Source organism: Magnolia sinica, chromosome 11, assembly GCF_029962835.1.
Source record: "Magnolia sinica isolate HGM2019 chromosome 11, MsV1, whole genome shotgun sequence".
NCBI lineage: Eukaryota > Viridiplantae > Streptophyta > Magnoliopsida > Magnoliales > Magnoliaceae > Magnolia > Magnolia sinica.
Window position 1 is genome coordinate 81910050 of NC_080583.1, and position 22522 is coordinate 81932571.

At 44.7% G+C, this 22522-nt stretch overlaps 1 protein-coding gene across 1 annotated transcript; it reads left to right on the forward strand.

Moving 5' to 3' along the window:
• Positions 1-553: 553 nt before the first annotated feature.
• Positions 554-22272, forward strand: LOC131219505 (noroxomaritidine synthase-like). Its single transcript, XM_058214676.1, has 2 exons — positions 554-852; positions 20405-22272. The coding sequence occupies exons 1-2, from the start codon at positions 725-727 to the stop codon at positions 21513-21515; spliced, it is 1239 nt and encodes a 412-aa protein (XP_058070659.1). The 5' UTR covers positions 554-724; the 3' UTR covers positions 21516-22272.
• Positions 22273-22522: the final 250 nt, after the last annotated feature.

Here is a 22522-nt window from a genome sequence, read left to right on the forward strand (position 1 = left end):
GAGGATTGGCTGGCGTACCACACACCACCGACCGGGCTGGTGTGGGTACGCACTCTTCCAGCTCGGAGTTGTACAACCAGTTCAAAGGAGATGAAAGTTACATGGGCCTCACAATGATGTATTTATTATATCTACTTTGGATTTGTTTTATTTTTCAACTCAAGCCTTATGATAAGCTTGCCAAGTGGATGGAAGGTTTGGATATAACTCATACCTCATGATGGGACCCACATAACTTAGTGACTTCAACACATAGCCAGGTGGGTGTTGTATGCTGCCCCAGCCAATCCGCTTACAGAGAACTACTACTTGTGATATGTCATGTCAGTACTCTTGCACTTTTAATATGGGACCCACATAACTTAGTGACGTCAACACATAGCCAGGTGGGTGTTGTATGCTGCCCCAGCCAATCCGCTTACAGAGAACTACTACTTGTGATATGTCATGTCAGTACTCTTGCACTTTTAATATCTATATTAACGGAGTCAAGCCTTTTGTTGTATTCATTCTCTCAAAGCTAGCCTTTTATATGTCAAACTTTAAGTTTCATGATATCAGAGCAAGTGGTAAGCTAGCTCCTTTTCTTACCTGTTGATGGCTGCCTTTGGTGGTGGTGCAAATCAATATTAAATATTCCATCTTCATTTTAGTCATATTTCTTTTGCTTTCTCATTTTCTTCTTTCATCCTTTCCTTCTTTTCTGATAATTTGTTGAGCAACAATGGGTGCATGGCTAATGAACTTGTGGTGCATCCTACGAAGCTACCCAGAAATCCTGTTATTAGCCTTTGCATGTTTCTTCTTCATTTATAGCAAGAATAGTGTTATTCCTGTGAACTGGCCCCTTGTTGGAATGTAATGACCTGGAAAATTTCGTGCAAAGACTTGAGTACCACCTCGAATTCCTTAGAAGTTATGTGTGGGTTAATTAGCGTTAAAGTCAATTGCTTGTGAAATTAGTATCAATCACTTTAACTTTGATCTGTAGGACTTAAAACCTGTAGAATCGTTAACGCTATGTTACTCCGAAATCTAGGATTCAACGCTAAATCCAGTTGCTCTCGGGAGTACTGGGAAACTTTATATCGGACCTGGACAGCGCGTCGAAAGTCCAATAGCGTCGATCTTAGACAATTTTGGTCATCTTGTTGGGCTTGACCATCACCTCAAAAATCAAGACCAGATGATGTCCTAGGTTGATTTGCTTGAGTCCGCAGCAAAGAGTGTGAGAAAGCTGAGAAATTAAATATAATTTATGAAATCTGAGTCGTGTCGCTTGCGCGCCGATTCTAAGCTTTCTGACCGTTGGATTCTAACCCAATTTCACCCTCAGATTAGGGAAGATGGCCCAAGCATGTCCTAGTGCTTGTGGACCTGATCGAGTTTCGATGATCGTTGAATTGAGAGTGGTCCGCCACGGCTGATCTATAAATCCGATCGGCACGAAAACTCAGCCTGACCTATATCCATGGTCAGTGAGCTTAAGTCCAACCGCACGTGGAGAAAGGACCACCAGAAGTGCTTCATTGGATCGAAATAGACCCGATTTGGTTATAACCTAAGTATACCTTAGCCCTGGGGCTATTTTCATCTATTTTAGGCCTATATAAAGACCTTAAAACCCTCACTCTCTATTCCATACGAATTTTCTAACCCTAGCTAAGAGAGAGAGAGAAAGTGAGAGAGAAGTTGGTGAATCATCTTGAGATGCTTTCTTGCTATTGTGCATACATAAACCATCACTTTTGAATCGTTATTCTGGCGATTCTAAGTTCATCCTTGGGTAAGTTAATCAAACCCTAGTCTGTTTTAGAGCTTAGACTTGTCTAAGTGTTGATGTAGCTCTTTTCTATTCATGCCTTAGATTTTCTAGTCGCCGTTGATGAAAACTTATTGTCTGAATCAGATCTGTGCGCTTTTTCTGGTTTAAGGTGCGGACTATATTCGTATAGGTTATGGTTTTCAAGGCTTTCAATGTTGGGTAATGGTTTATAATTGTTGTGGATGTAATTTCACATGCCAACTGTGATGTTTATTTTGCATTCCTGATATATATGCGTTATATTGAGATTTGTGTATTTTATGTATATGTAGGTAGTATCGTATACATATAAAATATGAACATGTGTTTGCCATGATTAATTGTCGTGTACTTGTGCTAGTTGTATGTGTGTCAACTCCTTGGCGAAAGGAATTGTCCAAATGTGTGTTATCACCAACATATATCATGAATGTTGGACTATGTAGTCTAAGTGTTTGTAGAAATGTATGAATGGTTAAGTGTGTAATATATTAACCTATTATGGGCGTTGAGAAGAGATTCTCAACTATCTTATTGGTGTGTATGATTTCCTACATGCCATTTACATTCTTTGTTGTTTAACTTCAAGCACTACTTATGTGTAATTCATGTTAAGTTGATATTCTTCAAATGCTCACATACTGTATGATTAGCATGGTTGTTCCATTACGGTTCTAAATTGTTAGTATGAATATCTGTTATAATTGAAGATGTTTAGGACTATGGAATAGTTCAGGAAATCGGTAACAAACCTTGAATTCATGGCCGAGGTCGTTTTCGTCACACAAGACGTGTTTGACGAACCCGAGTCATACTAGGGTTGTCAGCAGTGGTTTGGCCACACGGAGTATTTCCGCACTCTATATCGTTCAGCTCAACGTGCGCTCGTGCTAGCCGAGTTCGTCAAGTAACCTGATTGTCCCAGTGGATGTACACCATGTATGAACGCTATTACTTGAATCTAGGGTACCAAACTTACCAATGCAATTCCGTTAACCATTGTACCTTGATCCGCTAACACTCATGAGCCGGACATGGTGGTATGGGACACTGTGGTCGAGCTGTTGGCCTACGCTGGGGTGACGAACCTCCCCGTAGTGACCAGTGAGCACATCAGACTCGTGACCCGATATGGTGGTATGGGACACTATATTCGTGCTGTCGGCGATTGGTGACGAGCCCTTTGTAGTGACCTCGAGCATACCTTGCTACGGCATTGAGCTGGCGAGCCTTAGGGTAGTAACTAAGGTATGATAGGCATGCATTGATTGGTGACGAGCCCTTTGCAGCGACCTGAAATCATATGATCGTATAAGATTGTCTAGGACTGACGACCCTAGAATGCATCACTGTTTGGAAAGTGATATGAGGAAGGTACCTTAGCTTTCCAATCATGCTGTATGAAAAGGACTAATAACAACTTGGTAATCATGTTCATGCACCGCATTGCATATGCGTAGGAGTTGTTGGCACTGCGGGAGGTTGTCATGCATACCGTAAGATGAAGACGCTGAGGGAGTGCATGCGAGGGCATGCATCATTCCTATATACATCCTTGCATTAACAAGAGTAGTTATGACGTGTTTGATTTTATTGCCTTATCATTACTGCTTGATTGTTTTGATAACATATTAACTTTTACTATATAGTTCCACTGAGTTGATCACTCACTCCCACATTATGGGACGGTGTTTCAACATCAACCAGACTCTGTCTTAGATGTAGATGATGACGCGACCCCTAAGGTAGAGCAGGAGTATGAGGATGATGAGGACGCGTTTTCTTTTATGCAGTTCTCAGGCAGGTTCATGTGAGTCATGTCCTGATATGCAGGGATTCTGGGTTTTTTTTTTGTAATTGTAATAGATGATGTCATTTGATACATATATTGTGAAAACAACACTTGTTATTATGACCTGGCATGTATACATATTTCAGGGACTTGCACATATACACATATATTTCTTCAAGTCTTCCGCTTGCGTCTTTCACTTATCCCTTGATTATGTTTGCAGTTTGGCTTAATCTATTCCATGTTTTATGCACTCATACAGATAACATACATCCATCATTAAATATGTTGCATAAGTGATGTTTTGAAACTCGGGAGCTGAGTTATGCTCGACCCCCGATTTTCAGGGCGTTACAAGTTGGTATCAGAGAATGATTTGGATTAAACCGGACCTGGGTTATGGTCACACAACGCACGCTGTCGCCACCTTAGTGTAGGAGGGTGCGAGCTTATTTTAGAATTCGTGTATGTTTTCCCGTTGCTCCTATCGGCGAAAGTTTACTGAAAACAATCGCCGAGATCGAGTCTGTGCTTACTCCTGATCACACACAGCTACCCAAAATCTCTTCTAGACCGTTCATTGACGAGTTTAGATGGTGTATCATCCCATCTCAGCCATTAAAATGTCTGTAAACTCGAGTCTATTAGATTCTATTCCTAGTGGCCCGATATGCGTCGAATCGGACTAAGGGCCCAATCGGGGCAATTCCAAGGGGACCCAGGGGGGAACCCACATCATTTTGAAGCATAGGGGCCAGGAGGACCTTGCCCAAACGGCAAGTCATCGCCGGAATGTCCAAAGACCGGTGATGACCTCGCCGGTTCGGCGAGCCCTCGCCGCCCAGTGGGCCAGGCTGGGCGGGCCGGCTCGGGCTGACGCATGTGGGATCTAGTGTGGCCCACTTATCCAGGGTTACACGATTTTAAAGCTTTCTAAACCCTTATTCCTTCACAAATTCACCCTCCAAGCTTCCCTTTTCTTGAAATTTCTCTCAAAATCCCACAAAAAGCCCTCCCCAAATCCTTTCTTCTTCCATTTTCATGCACACCCATCCTACCCATCTTAAAACCTATCTCCATTGCTGTTTTCTCTCTCTTTCCTTTCCATTTGAGCACCCAAATCCTTCCTTTGGGTCTCAAATTCATGGAGGCCTCATTACTTTTTCCATTTTCCTCTTTTCTCTCCTTTTCCATGGCCCTATTTGAGTTTGTTACGGCCATATTTTTCATCTCGACCATTCTCTCTTTTATGGGGAGAAGAGAGCGCCCGTTGATGAAGCCGGGCCTAGCCGTCCAACCCATGCACGGAGGCCGAGAGGTGCCGCTGCGAGCACGACCGCCACGCGAGAGTTTCAGACGAAGCGGGACCTTAATCCTCAAGATCCTGTTGGAAGAACTCTATTGGCGGAGCTATCTCATAGAGTGTATGAAGGCCGTAGGGTCCTTTTTGAAGCTCACGTAGATCCGCGGCTATTTAGTAAATTTCTCTTATTGGAGCGCCTGGAAGGGGCCGGTTGGTGTCCCCTGTTAGAGGGTGAATACCGCGCTAATGTGGATATTGTCCGAGCTTTCTATGCCCACATTCGGGAACCTTCGCTGGAGCCTTTGCAGTTCAAGATCCCTTGTGGAAGAGATCAAGAGGCCACGATTATGTTGCTTTGATATCCCGACTCCTGAACGTGTCGCTTGGTGAGGTTCATGCGAGTGAGAAGAATTTGAGTAGTGCGCGTGAGAGGGATCGCCGCATGCAGTTCTTGTGTGGTCGTCTGGTCGAATAACAGCCGAACAGAACCTTTTAGCTACCAACATGACGGACGACTTCCGCTTGCTTCACCACATGTGCACATTCAATGTTTATTCAAGGTAGAGCAACCACAGCGAGTGTACGCGCCTGATGGTAGATTTTCTGTATCAGGTGGGGCAAGAAGAGAAGCTATGTGTGCCAACGTACATCTTGCGTCAGATTATCCTTATCGCTCGTTCGAATAGGAGGACCAAATCGCTCCCATTTGGCCGACTTAACTGTAAGCTTGCACATGAGTTTGGCAATAGGCTTAGGGCCGAAAAGCCGATACCTGTTCGATACATTAATGAGACAACCCTTAAGCAGATGGACATTGGGCCTCGTCAACGACAAGCCTCATCTGAAGAAAGTGAGGATGAGACAGAGAGCGCTGAGGAAGAGAGTTATGGCGAAGGCGGAGCAGAGATAGAAAAAGAAGAAGAGCAGGACGAGGAAGAGGTAGAGGCTCAGGACACGAGTGAGAGTTCTCCTCCCGTGGCACCATAGTAGAGCGCAGATCAGGCTGCCAGGGATGCCTGTATCGCTCGGCTTGAGGAGGGTCAGGCTGTTCTACGCCAGGATATTATGGATCTTCGAGGTTTCGTGAAGCATAAGTTTAAAAAGATGTTTCGAACTCTGAAGTCTATCCTGTGTTGTCTGCAGGATAAGGGTGCCCCTCCTCCATCTCCTGATTCTGACGAGTAGTTGCAGTTGTAGTCATCCTTTGCTCTGTTTGTTGTTTGTTTTTGTGTGTAGCCGTTGTTGGCGTAGTAGTTTGGAAGTTGTTTGTTGTTTGAAGTTGTAGATGTTTTAGCTCACATGCTTTCTCTGTCGCGATCCATGTAATGCTACACTTCTTGTATTGCTACAATTTTGTTAAATGAAATGCATGTTGTTTTCCTTGTGTTGTGATGTAAATACTATACGGGTGGATTATGTGGATGTTGAATCTCACAGGTTGCATCCTCTGTTGAATGTAGAGTATGCCTCCTAAGGGTTCGAAGACTTCGGCCCATCTCTCTTTGGTCGAGTCGCTTGCCGGGGTTTCTCCCTTAGGCGATAGCCAGACAGATCCACAGTCGGGCTCGTCTCCTTTTGGTACTGGGCTGGACTCTCAGCCAGCTACTGGCCCCGCTGCTGGGCCGACTCCTGTGATACCACCCATGGCTACACCACTCACGCCTTCGGTTCTTGAGCCGAACCGTGCATCTGCGTCGACCCCTTATGTATCTTCATCCTCTTTGCCTCCTAATAGGTTTGAGCAGATGATACTGTTGATGCAGCAGTAGTAGATTCAGCAGCAGAAGCACCAGCAGCAGCAGCAGCAGCAGTTTTTATCTTTCATGGCTAGCATCTTTGCTCAGTCGATGGGGGCAACTCTACCTGCTTCACCTATGCACCCATCTGGGAGCGCTAGTACGAGCGGCACATTTGAACGATTCCAGCGCTTACGACCTCCCACATTTGCGGGTTCTCATAGACCCGAGGAGGCCGAGTATTGGATTTACCGTATCTCTAAGATGCTGAGGCCGCTGCACTGTTCTGAGGCTGAGCATGTTGAGCTTGCCTCCTTTATGTTTGAGAAGGAGGCCAGTTTATGGTGGGACAGTGTTCTCCACACAGTTGCGGAAGGGTATGAGTGGACGTGGTAGGCGTTTGGAGCACGCTTCCATGAGAAGTATTTTCCGGTTACGTATCGACACGAGAAGGAGAGTGAGTTCCTTCGCCTCCGTCAGGGAGGGATGTCGGTGACTGAGTATGAGAACCGGTTTACTGAGCTGGGTCGCTATGCTCCTTTGCTCCTGGGTGATCAGCCGATGCGCATGCGGCATTTTTCTGAGGGGTTGAGGCCTGAGATCCGATCAAAGATGTGTTATGCTAGCATATCTTCTTATGCTGAGTTGGTGAGCATGTCTCTGCGAGCTGAGCAGGACGGGGACAGGTCGTCCCGTATGCGAGCACATATGGTTCCCAGATCGCGACCCAACTTTTCGAGCGTACCATTTCTCGGTAAGAGGCCGCGGGCAGATTCTCCTTCGAGGCGTGTAGGGCCGCTCGCTCAGCCGATGCGTTCTGACTTGCACTATTCGTATTGTGGGAAGATTGGGCATTCGGATCGTAATTGCTTTACGCGAATGCGGGACGGTGGATTTACTCCACCGCAGAGGATCAGCCATCCAATGTCGCAGGTCATATCTCCTCCACCCCTTCATTCAGTGCCAGCTCATCCATCCTTCAGACCTCCTGTACCTCGCTTCAGGCCATCTTAGCGGCCCATGGTTCCACTGCCGAATCGTTCACAGCAGGCTCGAGTTCACGCGCTTACAGCTGAAGCGCCTGTGGCTGACTTGGTACCGAGATCTTTCGAGGTTACAGCTCACATTCAAGGTATTATCGTTTCTTTGTTGGTGGATACAGGGTCCACTGCCTCTCTTATATCGTATGTGGCAGTTAAGCGCCTGAGTTTGGGCACTATTTTTATGAAGGGTGTGACGCTCACTACCGCTACAGGGATATCCTCTGATATGACCAAGAGGTGTATGGGTTGTTTGATTGATCTTGGGAGCAGATCAATCCTAGTTGACCTGTTTGTTGCACCTTTATACCATTACGATGTCATTTTGGGTATGGATTGGCTCACGAAGATGCGAGCAGAGATTGATTGTGAAGCTAGGCTGGTGACAATCCATGGACCTGAGGGAGAGACATTTACTTTCCCTGTTCAGGTCAATTATCCTTTCCGTTTTGGTTATTATACTTCTCTGTTGGAGAGTATTGCTGGTTCGATGCTTGAAAGTACGCCGGTAGTTCGGGATTTTGAAGATGTGTTTGAGTCGATTCCTGGATTACCCCCTCAGCGCGAGATTAATTTTACTATCGATCTCATGCCTAGTGTGACACTCATTTCTTTACCTACCTATCATATGCCTCCGAGTGAAATGGAGGAATTAAAAAAGCAGATAGATGACTTGTTGAATCTAGGTTTTATTCGGCCTAGTGTGTCTTCTTGGGGAGCACCTGTCCTGTTTGTTAAGAAGAAGGATGGTTCCTTACGATTATGTGTAAGACCCGTAACCTAGCCTGTACCATTCCATAAACTTCTACGGTTCCCTCTAGTCGAGTTTCGGCGACCCGGGACAAGTAGATAGCATTGGCGCATGCTCTTGAGTCACATCCTGTAAACCCGAGCCGACTCAAAATGAGACCTATGTCATTTTGACCGTGCCGTCGCCGCGGTTCCGACGATGCGTCTTGTGCGTCAATACGATGCTCAGATTATAAGATCCGGCCCGTGCATTATCTATGCCGTTGATCGCTTGATTGTGGGACCCACCTATCCCTATTGTTGTACTTCCCTAAAAACATTAATTACTATGATGTCACCCTAGGGGTGACATCACCCTACCATACCACCTTACCTTCCCTTTTCCCCATAAGTCAACTCATTAATTCCCATTACCTCACCATCCCTCTCTCCCATCACTCCCTTACATCATTTCTCTCTTTCACTTCTCTCCATTCCAAGCAATCCCTCCATGGAGCAACCCACGTCCATGGCTCCCATGAGAGAGCTAGTGTGGCCCACCTCCCTATCTCCCATCTCCACCATCCAATGATCATCTCCGCCATTGAAATTGTTTCTTTGGGGCTCTATCATGCATTGGCGGAAGAAGGAAGAAGAGATTTCGAGGTGGGTGCTCCTTTCTTTTCCTCTCATTTTTTTTGTGATGTGTGGCCCACTTGGATGAATCCCATCTTGAGGTATGTTTTATCCCAACCGTACAAGTCATGTGGACCCTACTTTATAGTGATGGAAACACACAAATATCAAGTTGATTTAAATATGGTGGGCCACGTTCATGTGGGACCCACCTTGGTGACACGTGGACCACCTACACGTAGGACCCACTATGATGATTGTGTTATACCTATGCTGTCCAACGTCCAAGGGACGCTGGACAGAGAGTGGCTAAAGTGGTGTGCGTGCACTGAAATGGTGGTGTACTAATAAGCAAAGGAGAGGAAGAAGAATAGTATTTGGAGGTGGGCTGCTCATGCAGGCCCCACCTTGATGTATGTATAAAATCCACGCCGCCCATTTCACTTCTCATCTCATTTTAGGCGTTGAGCCAAAAGATGAGGCTAATCTGACAATCAAGCGGGCCATACTGTAGGAAATGGAAATCTTTACCGTTGAAAACTCACCCAACGATTCTACATGCTGATTGAAAAATACTCAATATTGGTCTTGTTTGGTCAATATTGAGCCGTGAGATGCAATGGTCAGGATGGATTTTCCTGATGAGAGCCCCACCTAAGAAATTCCCTAGAAAAATTGGATTTAGAGAAAAAAAAAAAAAAATCATAAGGCAGCAACGCTGCTGCTGTCAGAAGACTGCATGGGCGGGCGGACGGCCTGGCTGGACTTGACGGCTCCAGCCGTGGGCCCCACGTGATGCATTTTGAACATCGAAACCGTGCATTTGATGGGTCCCCATGGACCAGCCGTTCATCCCAAAAAGCTGTATACGGAACTCAGGTGGGCCATACCATCTAAAATCATGTGATAACATGCCTAAAAATATAAAATCATCTGGTGGGGCCTCCTTGAGTTTTGGATGTGATTGAAACTTGGTTTGGACCCCTAACTTTATGGGACAGATATAATGGACGGAGTAGATCTGGTTAATGTGGGTCCCACCTAGGATTAAAAAAATATATATAAATATATATGCATGCATGTACATTGACGTCCAGACTCTCTGGACGTCCAACGTTAAGTAGGGAGGATCCCATTGGCCCCAATGGTGGACCCTACCATGATGTATGTTCTACATCCACGCCATTCATTTGATAGGTCCCTTTATTTGATACGTTGGTTCTAAAAATCAGTTATAAAACGTTCTCGTATGGCCCACACCATCATCTTTCATGCGGTGGTATGTCAAGCCACATGGAATCAACTGTTGGGGTCCACATGCAGCTTGGATCCACCTGAAACTCTGTTTGGACCCTTAAATTGGTGGGACACACACAATGAATGGGTTGGATTTGTGAACTACATCATGGTGGACCCCAAGATCACATAATCGTACCAAAAGTTTGGTGGACAAATAAATATTACAGTGGCTTAGTCCACGTGACTTTATAAAGAGGTTGTATGGCAAGTAAACATTGCGGTGGGCCCTTGGCCCATGTGACTTTATCAACAGATTGGATGCGAGTAAATGTTGTAGTGGGTCCAATGTCGTGTGACCCTATCAACAGGTTAAAATAATAATAATAATAATAATAATAAATAAATAAATAAATATTGTAGTGGGCCCCAGGTCTATATGACCTTATTAACAGGTTGGATGCAAATAAATATTACAGTGGCCCAGGTTGAATGCAAATAAATATTACAGTGGCCTAGGTTGGATGCAAATAAATATTATAGCGGGCCCTAGGCCCATGTGACCCTATCACCAGATTAGTTTGGATGGAAAATAAACATCATGTTGGCCCCAGTTTGGATGGACAGTATGTTGGGCCCTAGGATGGGTGGAAAATAAACATTTTGGTGGGTCTTACTTAAGACCCATTTATGCATGTGTTGTGTCCACAATTGTGGACCTCCATAGCGGGATATGTGACTTATCTATGCCTTCCATCCCAATGGGACGCACCACGATGCATGTGTTTCATCCAACCGTCCAACCATTTTTTGAAAAAAATGATTTTAAGGTTTAGGATGAAAATAATACAGATTTATTTATCAAGTGGACCATAGTGCACGGTGAGGATTGAACGGCTATCTTTGAAATCTTGAGACCTTATGATTAGATTAGATGGGAAATAAATGTTATGGCGGGCCTTGAAAATTTTAGTAGTGAAAATCATTATCACCACTTATATTTGAGTGTGGCCCATTTGATATATATGGGGCCCATTGGTGTGGCCCATTTGATGTATGTATGACCATATTATGAGGCCTACTTTGATGTATGTTGTGGCCCATTTGTCAGGCCCACTTTGATGTATTTTTATCCATGCCATCCAGGGTAGGCACCCCATTATGATATATATCAGGGCTCAAGGGTCGAGGCCCATTAGTGCTGCCTATTTGATACAACCCACTTGATGTGTACGAGGCCCATTAGTGCGGCCCATTGATGCAAGGCCTATTGTGACATGTATTGGGCCCATGACGCGTGACCCATTTGAAGCGTATAAGACCCATGGGTAGGGCCCACATATTATGTATTTGAAGCCCATGAGCAGGGCCCACCTGAGGTTTATATATGGGCCCCATTAATGTGGCCCACTTGTATTTGAGGCCCACGGGTTGCGGCCCATGGGTCGTGGCCCATTGTGATATATACTCGGCCCATACGTCGTGGCCCATTGAGATGTGTTTCCGACCCATTTAGTGAGGCCATTGTGAAATATTCCTACTCTTGTGATGAGGCCCATTGAGATGTATTTCGGCTCATTGATGCGGCCCACTTGTTGAATTGAGGCCCATTGGTGTGGCGTGCGGCCCAATGTATCGACCAACCGTGATGTGTAGGTCCACGTGCTGTATGTGTAAGGCCCACTGTGATGACTATTTGAGGCCCACTTGTTGGATATTTGGGCCCATCTTATGTTTGACTCTATGTGGACCACTCCTTGGGAGCAATGTTGGTTAAATGTCCACATTGCTAGGCAGTGATGGTTGGATGTCCACATTGTGACCCTTCTTTAGGCCTTATCGGGCCCATTCTCATCATTCTCTTAGTGGGTTAACCCAAATAAGTGGGCCCCATTTACCATGGACGGATGGCTCCATGCTACCGATTTGATAAAACCATGGTCGAGGGTGATCTTTATATTATGATTGATCATATGTTCATCTATGGACCCAATCTTGTCTATGTGACCGGTCGTCGGTGTTGATTATCGAAGCTGATTGTGGTGTTAATTATCGATGTAGATTATCGGTGTTGATTTGTCGAGATCGATTGTATTGGCCGATTCCGATTGTCGAGGCCGATTCGAGTATCGAATTCGATTGCCATGGCCGATTGTCGAGACTGCATGATGTATATGTGACCCGTAGTTGAGGGCCATTGTGATATGTATTAAGCCTATGATGCATGGTCCATTTAATGAATTCAAGACCCATGTGTAGGGCCCACATGTCCTGTGTTTGAGGCCTATGGGCAAGGCCCATTGTGATGTATTCATGGCCCATGGGCAAGGCCCATTGTGATATGTATTAGACCCATGAGCAGGGTCCACCTGTTGTGTATATGTGGCCTTTGAGTAAGACTCATTGTGTTGTATATTAGGCCCTTGTGTGAGGCCGTAGGCCCATTATATGTTTGACTCTATGTAGGCCATTCCTTGGGGGCAATGTTGGTTAAGTGTCCACATGGTCGAGGTCGATTATCGATGCCGGATATTGATACCGATTATGAGTATGTGACAGCATAGCATCATGATACATGCCCATATGCATCATCTGCATGTTTGTTATGAGATGCGGTTGATCATTGCATATGTCATTGAGCATGTTGTTATGAGACTCCCTGGTAGGTGGAGGTTATCTCACATGAGCACACGGTATGTGCAGGACTGATGCATGACTGGATTGTATGACTTATGCATCTCGCATTATGATTACTGTACGCCCTAACGACATCAGGGCCATAGCCTCCACAGGCATATCGTGGATGGCCAAATGAGACACCAAAAATGTTTGGTTCTAGCATACGGGCGCCATAGATGTCCCTAGGTGAAAATCCCTAAACCTCCGTGGCCAGAAGACGCCCCAACGTCGAGACTGAGTGGATACATGAGCGCCCGAGTGCCGAATACCAGGAGGTCGCGTCTCCCACTGTGTCGTGGTCGGTTGGGAGGGGGTGTGGCCTTACCTGCCCGAGGGTGGGGGTATTACTAGGCTGAGTTTGACTAGCTCGTGAATGGCTCTGCTATCGACATATCGGATAGGTATTGGCAGACTATTGGCCAGGCGGATAGCAAGGTTTCTTACTCTCACTTGGACTGTGCGGCTGGGAGAGCGGCGGTATCATTTGGAGTGTACTAAACCCCGGTGATGATCCCAGAGATGAACTGTATTGATATGTGGATTTAGTGAGCAGGAGTTGCATACTCATTCATGCATTCATTCATTCACTATCTACTCGGGTTGGTGGTATGCAACTAGTTATTACGTGTGCCTTCGCAATGGCCAGGATTTCGGTTGGGGCGCGCGACTAACCTGAGATCAGGAGTTTACCACATTGAGTCTGACTATCCAAATTTAGGTATGGGACTGGTTTGGATAGAAGTCCCTTGTGATAGACCCCATAGCCTGCGATACTACGTACTACCATCCCGACTTCACACTCCAGCATGGTCATTCCATTCGCACCGCATATTGCATTACATCCGCGGCATACGACATCTTGGGTTACTGTGCTTCTGCATTTATATGGTCTAGATATGGCTGACGTATTTGTGAACACATAAGGAATTATATACCCCATTGCATTCTCGACATTTGATATTTGGCTCTTTATGACTCCTCGTTTGCGTGGCTGGTATATATTACGTATTTTGATATTGATTGGCTCATGGACTTGCTCGTATTTCCGCTTACTCTGTTATCGTATGATCTATGATCTTGTCAGTATTTCCGTTTACTCTGATAATTCCTGCTCGTGTCAGTATTTCTGCTTACTCAGATAATTCATGATCTTGCTAGTATCTTTGCTTATTCCGATATTGTACGATTTATGGATTACCAGTACTTCCAGTTTGTATGATAATGACATTGTATTGAGTACTTGGCACTTACCTTGTGCACACACTTACACCACCTCCTAAGCTTTCTATAAGCTTATGCACGATAGATGCGTGCAGGTGTTATTAGGTTGCAGCAGCGTTGAGCTTGGAGCGTGCAGTTGTATTCTGGAGCTTTGATTTCGATATATGTATTTTCCCTTTCAGCATTGTACTCAAATGATTATATTAGTGGATATGTGATGATGATGTTGCCTTTGTCAATTGGGTAATCTTGTGGTTATGCTTATTACGAGTTAAATGTATATACAAAAAAAAAAAAAACCTCCTTGTAGGATCCCAGGATCGGAATCTGGCATATGGACGCTAGGACTCGAGAATGGGGTACTACGGAGGCTGTCGGCACCGGATTCAGTAATCGGGATTCCTGCGAATCCGATTTCTGGGTTTGGGGCGTGACATTATGTATAGATTATCACAAGTTAAATCAGGTGACTGCGAAGAATAAGTACCCCTTGCCCAGGATCGATGATCTATTTGATCAGTTGAAGGGGGCACGGTACTGTTTGAAGGTTGATCTGCAGTTAGGGTATCATCAGTTGCGTGTCAAGAATGAGGACGTGCAGGAGACCGCATTTAGGACTAGTTTCGGCCATTATGAGTTCCTTGTGATGTCGTTCGGTCTTACGAACGCACCAGCCGTATTCATGGATCTGTTGAACTGGGTGTTTCAGCCATTTTTGTTCCGATTTGTCATTATTTTTATCGATGACATTTTGATATACTCTGCGAGTCGGGAAGAGTACGAGGAGCACTTAAGAGCGGTCTTGGATACTCTTAGGAAGAATCAGCTTTTTGCATAGTTCAAGAAATGCGATTTCTGGAAAGAGGAAGTCAAGTTCCTAGGACATGTGGTGTCTAAGGAAGGGATAGCTATCGATCTTGCTAAGATAGCTGCGGTTCAGGACTGGAAGCAGCCTGGTTCAGTTACTGAGGTGAGGAGCTTTCTGCGTCTAGCAAGCTATTATCGACGCTTTATACGAGACTTCTCGAAGATAGCTAGACTGTTGTCTCAGTTGACACGGAAAGATTTGAAGTTTGCTTGGAATAAAAAGGCGGAGATGGATTTTCAGGAGCTGAAGGATAAGTTGACGTCTGCCCCTGTGCTAATATTGCCAGAGCAAGAGGTTAAGTATACGATATATACTGATGCCTCTCGCATTGGTCTGGGTTGTGTCCTTATGCAGAAGGACAGGGTGATTGCATATGCTTCGAGACAGCTGAGGAAACACGAAGAGAATTACCCTACACATGACTTGGAGTTGGCAGCTGTCATTTTCGCATTAAAGCTCTGGAGACATTATCTCTACGGAGAGGAGTTCGAGCTCTTTTGCGAACACAAGAACCTTAAGTATATCTTCACATAGCGTGACTTGAATATGAGGCAACGCCAATGGATGGAAACATTAAAAGATTTTAAGTTCGATGTTTCTTACCATCCGGGCAAGGCAAACCTTGTGGCAGACGCGTTGAGTCGCAAGAAGGCTATAGAGTTTACGGCTCCGCTAATGATAGCAGAATGGGACATGATAGAATTTGTGCGAAACTTTGAGCAGAAACTTATGGTGGAAGAGCCGTATGAGGTTATCGCACACATTCGAGTACAACCCCTCATTGACGAGAGGATCATTGCAGCTCAGGCAGATGATGAGCTATTGGTGAAGATGAGAGAGCGGGTTGGTACAGATAAGGACTCCGAGTGGAGTGTTGGTTCAGATGGGGGCCTACGATATCGTGGCTGGCTATGTGTCCCAGACATTCCTGACTTGAGACGGGAGGTTCTCGAGTCAGCCCATAATTCTAAGCTTGCGATGCATCCAAGTAGCACGAAGATGTATCAACATATGAGAAGATCTTATTGGTGAGACGACATGAAGGTTCACATTACTGAGTTTGTATCTCGTTGTCTCACGTGCCAGCAGGTCAAGGCAGAGCATCGCCCACTTTCTGGACTGCTTCAACCCATGCCCATAGAAGAATAGAAGTGGGACTTCATCTCTATGGATTTTATTTCAGAGTTGCTAAGAACGAAGAAGGGATATGACTCTATTTGGGTAATCGTCGACCGATTGACGAAGTCGGCTCATTTCTTACCGATCAGAGTCACAAATTCTGTAGACGAGTTGGCTAGGTTGTACATCAAGGAGATTGTACGTCTGCACGGAGTTCCCTTGGAGATTGTGTCCGACAGAGACCCGCGATTCACATCTATCTTCTGGACTCGTATCCAGGAAGCGATGGGTGTGAAATTAAAGTTCAGCACCGCGTTTCATCCGCAGACAGACGGGTAGACGGAACGTGTGAATTAGATTCTGGAAGACATGTTGCGAGCTTGTGTTTTGAATTTCAAGGACAGTTGGGATGATTGTCTCCCTTATGCAGAGTTCACGTATAACAATAGCTTCCAGGCGAGTATCGGCATGGCACCCTACGAGGCATTGTATAGTCGCCCGTGTAGAGCACCGCATTGCTGGGCAGAAGTTGGTGAGCGCAGTTTGATTGGCCCAAAGTTGGTACAGGCGAGTTCAGAGAAAGTTGACATTATTCGACGTCGACTTCTGACAGCCCAGAGCGGGCAGAAGAGTTATGCTCATACGAGGCGGCAACCGCTTGAGTTTGAGGTTGGAGACCATGTATTTCTTAAGGTTTTCCCTATGAAGGGAGTTTTGCGGTTCGGTAAGAAGGGAAAGCTCACACCGAGATTTATTGGTCCATTTCAAATACTGGATCGAGTGGGAGTGGTAGCATACCGCCTTGCTTTGCCCACACCACTTGCAGGCGTGCATAACGTATTTCATGTGTCTATGCTGAAGAAGTACGTTCTTGATCCTTCGCATATTATCAGTTGGGAGTAGGTGTAGTTGAGCGCGGATGCCACATATGTACTGCGACCGACATGTATCCTAGACAGGAAGAAGCAGGTATTGCGTAGCAAGGTCATCCCTCTTGTGAAAGTACTTTGGACGCATCATAGTGAAGAAGAGGCTACTTGGGAGACTGAAGCTGAGGTCAGAAAGAACTACCCTCAGATCCTTAAGGAGTATGAGAAGGTACGAATTTCGAGGATGAAATTTTTCTTTAAGGGGGGTAGATTGTAATGACCCGAAAAATTTCGTGCAAAGACTTGAGTACCACCTCGAATTCCTTAGAAGTTATGTGTGGGTTAATTAGCGTTAAACTCAATTGCTTGTGAAATTAGTATCAATCACTTTAACTTTGATCTGCAGGACTCAAAACCTGTAGAATCGTTAACGCTATGTTACCCCGAAATCTAGGATTCAACACTAAGTCCAGTTGCTCTCGGGAGTACTGAGAAACTTTACATCAGACCTGGACCGCGCGTCGAAAGTCCGATAGCGTCGATCTTAGACAATTTTGGTCATCTTGTTAGGCTTGACCATCACCTCAAAAATCAAGACCAGATGATGTCCTGGGTTGATTTGCTTGAGTCCGGAGTAAAGAGTGTGAGAAAGCTGAGAAATTAAATATAATTTATGAAATCTGAGTCGTGTCGCTTGCACGCCGATTCTAAGCTTTCTGACCGTTGGATTCTGACCCAATTTCACCCTCGGATCAGGGAAGATGGCCCAAGCATGTCCTAGTGCTTGTGGACCTGATCGAGTTTCGCTGACCGTTGAATTGAGAGTGGTCCGCCACAGCTGATTTATAAATCCGATCGGCACGAAAACTCAGCCTGACCTGGATCCATGGTCAGTGAGCTTAAGTCCGACCGCACGTGGAGAAAGAACCACCAGAAGTGCTCCATTGGATCGAAATAGACCTGATTTGGTTATAACCTAAGTATACCTTGGCCCTGGGGCTATTTTCATCTATTTTAGGCCCATATAAAGACCTTAAAACCCTCACTCTCTATTCCATACGAATTTTCTAACCCTAGCTAAGAGAGAGAGAGAAAGTGAGAGAGAAGTTGGTGAATCATCTTGAGATGCTTTCTTACTATTCTGCATACCTAAACCACCTTTTAAATCGTTATTCCAGCGATTTTAAGTTCATCCTTAGGTAAGTTAATCAAACCCTAGTCTGTTTTAGAGCTTAGACTTGTCTAAGTGTTGATGTAGCACTTTTCTATTCATGCCTTAGGTTTTCTAGTCGCCGTTGACGAAAACTTATCGTCTGAATCAGATCTGTGCGCTTTTTCTGGTTTAAGGTGCGGACTATATTCGTATAGGTTATGGTTTTCAAGGCTTTCAATGTTGGGTAATGGTTTATTATTGTTGTGGATGTAATTTCACATGTCAACTGTGATGTTTATTTTGCATTCCTGATATATATGAGTTATATTGAGATTTGTGTATTTTATGTATATGTAGGTAGTATCGTATATGTATAAAATATGAACATGTGTTTGTCATGATTAATTGTCGTGAACTTGTGCTAGTTTTATGTGTGTCAACTCCTTGGCGAAAGGAATTGTCCAAATGTGTGTTATCACCAGCATACATCATGTATGTTGGACTATGTAGTCTAAGTGTTTGTAGAAATGTCTGAATGGTTAAGTGTGTAATATATTAACCTATTATGGGCGTTGAGAAGAGATTCTCAACTATCCTATTGGTGTGTATGATTTCCTACATGCCATTTACATTCTTTGTTGTTTAACTTCAAGCACTACTTATGTGTAATTCATGTTAAGTTGATATTCTTCAAATGCTCACATACTGTATGATTAGCATGGTTGTTCCATTACGGTTCTAAATTGTTAGTAAGAATATCTGTTATAATTGAAGATGTTTAGGACTATGGAATAGTTCAAGAAATTGGTAACAAACCTTGAGTTCATGGCCGAGGTCATTTTCGCCACGTAAGCAGTGTTTAACGAACCCGAGTCGTACTAGGGTTGTCGGCAGTGGTTTGGCTACATGGAGTGTTTTCGCACTCTATGTCGTTCAGCTTAACATGCGCTCGTGCTAGTCGAGTTCGTCAAGTAACTCGATTGTCGCGGTGGATGTACACCATATATGAACGCTATTGCTTGAATCTAGGGTACCAAACTTACCAATGCAATTCCGTTAACCATTGTACCTTGATCCGCTAACACTCATGAGCCGGACATGGTGGTATGGGACACTGTGGTCGAGCTGTCGGCCTACACTGGGGTGACGAGCCTCCCCATAGTAACCAATGAGCACACCAGACTCGTGAGCCGATTATGGTGGTATGGGACACTATATTCGTGCTGTCGGCCTACATTGATTGGTGACGAGCCCTTTGTAGTGACCTCGAGCATACCTTGCTACTGCATTGAGGCGACGAGCCTTAGGGTAGTAACTAAGGTATGATAGGCATGCATTGATTGGTGACGAGCCCTTTGCAGCGACCTGAAATCATATGATCGTATGAGATTGTCTAGGACTGACGACCCTATAATGGATCACTGTTTGGAAAGTGATATGAGGAAGGAACCTTAGCTTCCCAATCCTGCTATATGAAAAGGACTAATAACAACTTGGTAATCATGTTCATGCACCGCATTGCATGTGTGTAGGAGTTGTTGGCACTGCGGGAGGTTGTCATGCGTACCGTAAGATGAAGACGCTGAGGGAGTGCAGGCGAGGGCATGCATCATTCCTACATACATCCTTGCATTAACAAGAGTAGTTAGGACGTGTTTGATTTTATTGCCTTATCATTACTGCTTGATTGTTTTAATAACATATTAACTTTTATTGTATAGCTCCACTGAGTTGATCACTCACTCCCACATTCTGGGACGGTGTTTCAACACCAACCAGACTCTGTCTTAGATGTAGATGATGATGCGACCCTAAGGCAGAGCAGGAGTATGAGGATGATGAGGATGCGTTTTCTTTTATGCAGTTCTCAGGCGGGTTCATGTGAGCCATGTCCTGATATGCGGGGATTCTGGGTTTTTTTTTTTGTAATTGTAATAGATGATGTCATTTTGATATATATATTGTAAAAACAACACTTGTTATTATGACCTGGCATGTATACATATTTCAGGGACTTGCACATGTACACATATTTCTTCAAGTCTTCCGCTTGCGTCTTTCACTTATCCATGGATTATGTTTGCAGTTTGGCTTAATTTATTCCATGTTTTATGCACTCATACAGATAACATACATCCATCATTAAATATGTTGCATAAGTGATGTTTTGAAACTCGGGAGCTGAGTTATGCTCGACCCCCGATTTTCAGGGCATTACATGGAATGCTTCCTTCCATCATCCTCAACTCCCATAGATTGCACGAGTGGGTCACTCAAGGTCTCAGGGAATGCGGGTCCACATTCATCTTCCATGGGCCATGGCTCGCCCGCAGGAAGTTCTTAATGACATGTGATCCAGCTAATGTGAAACACATTATGGTCACCCGCTACCCAGAAATCCTATTAGTAGCCTTTGCATGTTTCTTCTTCATTTATAGCAAGAATAGTGTTATTCCTGTGAACTGGCCCCTTGTTGGAATGCTTCCTTCGTTCATTTTCAACGCCCATAGATTGCACGAGTGGGTCACTCAAGGTCTCCGGGAATGCGGGTCCACATTCCTCTTCCATGGGCCATGGTTCGCCCACATGGAGATCTTAATGACATGTGATCCAGCTAATGTGAAACACATTATGGTCACCCGCTCCTCCAACTTCCCAAGGGGGGATGATTTCTTGAAAATCTTCGATGTTTTCGGAGATGGGATCATCAATTCCGAGTTGGATGTGTGGCGATTTCAAAGGAAGATGCATCACACTCTCTTTAGTAGTGTGGAATTCCGCCGATTCGTGGCGAAGATGAGCCGCGAAAAGGTAGAGAATGGACTAATGCCTGTTCTTGAACACAAAGCCCAACAGGGCAAAGCCGTCGATCTTCAAGATGTGTTACAAAGGTTCATGTTAGACAGCACATGCATCTTGGTTTTCGGTGCCGATCCTGGCTCTCTTTCCTTGAGCTATCCAATAGTGCCCTTCTCAAATGCTAAGGATGATTTGATGGAGGTACTGTTGTTCCGGCATGCCGTGCCAGTGAGCTGGTGGATGTTGCTAAGGCGGCTGATGATTGGGGAAGAGAAGAAATTGGCCGAAGCTTTGAAAACAATCGACTGTTTCATCAACGAACATATTTCAAAGCGAATGGAAGAAGTGCGTGAATCCAAAATGCAAACTAAAGAGAAAGACATGCACGAATCATGTGATTTATTAGCATTTTACATCAATTATCGATTCGAAGATGAAATAGGAATCTCGAAATCCTTTAAGTTCCTCAGAGACAATGCGTTGAATCTCCTTGTCGCTGGGAAAGAAACCATGACTCCCTGTCTCACATAGTTTTTCTGGCTAATTTCAAAGAACCCAAGAGTCGAAAGCAAGATCTTAGATGAACTGAGGGAAAATTCCATCACTACACAAGGAGGGGATGCAAGAAAACCTGCAGTGTTCGACACTGAAGAGCTCAACAGGCTGGTATATCTACATGCTTCCTTGTGTGAATCTCTACGGCTGTTTCCACCCATTCCATTCGAACAAGCAGGCGTTCTCCAGCAAGAAGTTCTTCCCAGTGGCGAGATGGTTCGACCGAGTACAAAGATTCTGTTTTGCTTGTATTCTATGGGAAGGATGGAAGGAATATGGGGTGAAGATTGCTTAGAATTCAAGCCCGAGAGGTGGATTTCCGAGCGAGGGACATTCAAATATGAGCCATCCTACAAGTTCATGGCATTCAATGCAGGGCCACGGGCTTGTTTGGGTAAGGAAATTGCATTCACACAAATGAAGACTGTTGCTGCTGCCGTGCTCTATAACTTCCATGTCGAAGTGGTGGATGGCCACCCTGTAGAGCCTAAGATCTCCCTCATTCTTCACATGAAGAATGGATTGATGGTCAGGATTAGACAAAGGTCTGCCTGATGGTGTGGACATGTGTTACAAAATATCAATGGTGTAGATGTGATGGGGCCTCGTGAAGTTTTTTTTTTCTTCTTTTTTCTCTTTTTACGTGTAAGCTAGTCTTAGCTAGGCCAGCCTTATATTGTTTGCTTAGCATTGTAGTAGTGATATGAGAAAAAGAACTAGTATGTTGCTGATTTATGCATTGTAATTTCTAAAATATCCTTACTCGTTTTTTCAAAGGTCCTTAGTCACTGCTACTTGAAAGATTTATCTTACAGGTTGCGAGAGTGCATGAGAGCTACGTGCATGTACGCAGCCATCATTACTTTATTTTTATTTTTTAGACAGAACATTCAGGCGGGCCCATAGGTGGATGGCTACACTGTCGTGACTAAATCTCCACGGTGCTTCACATGAAGAATGCATGGATTGATGGTCAGGATTAG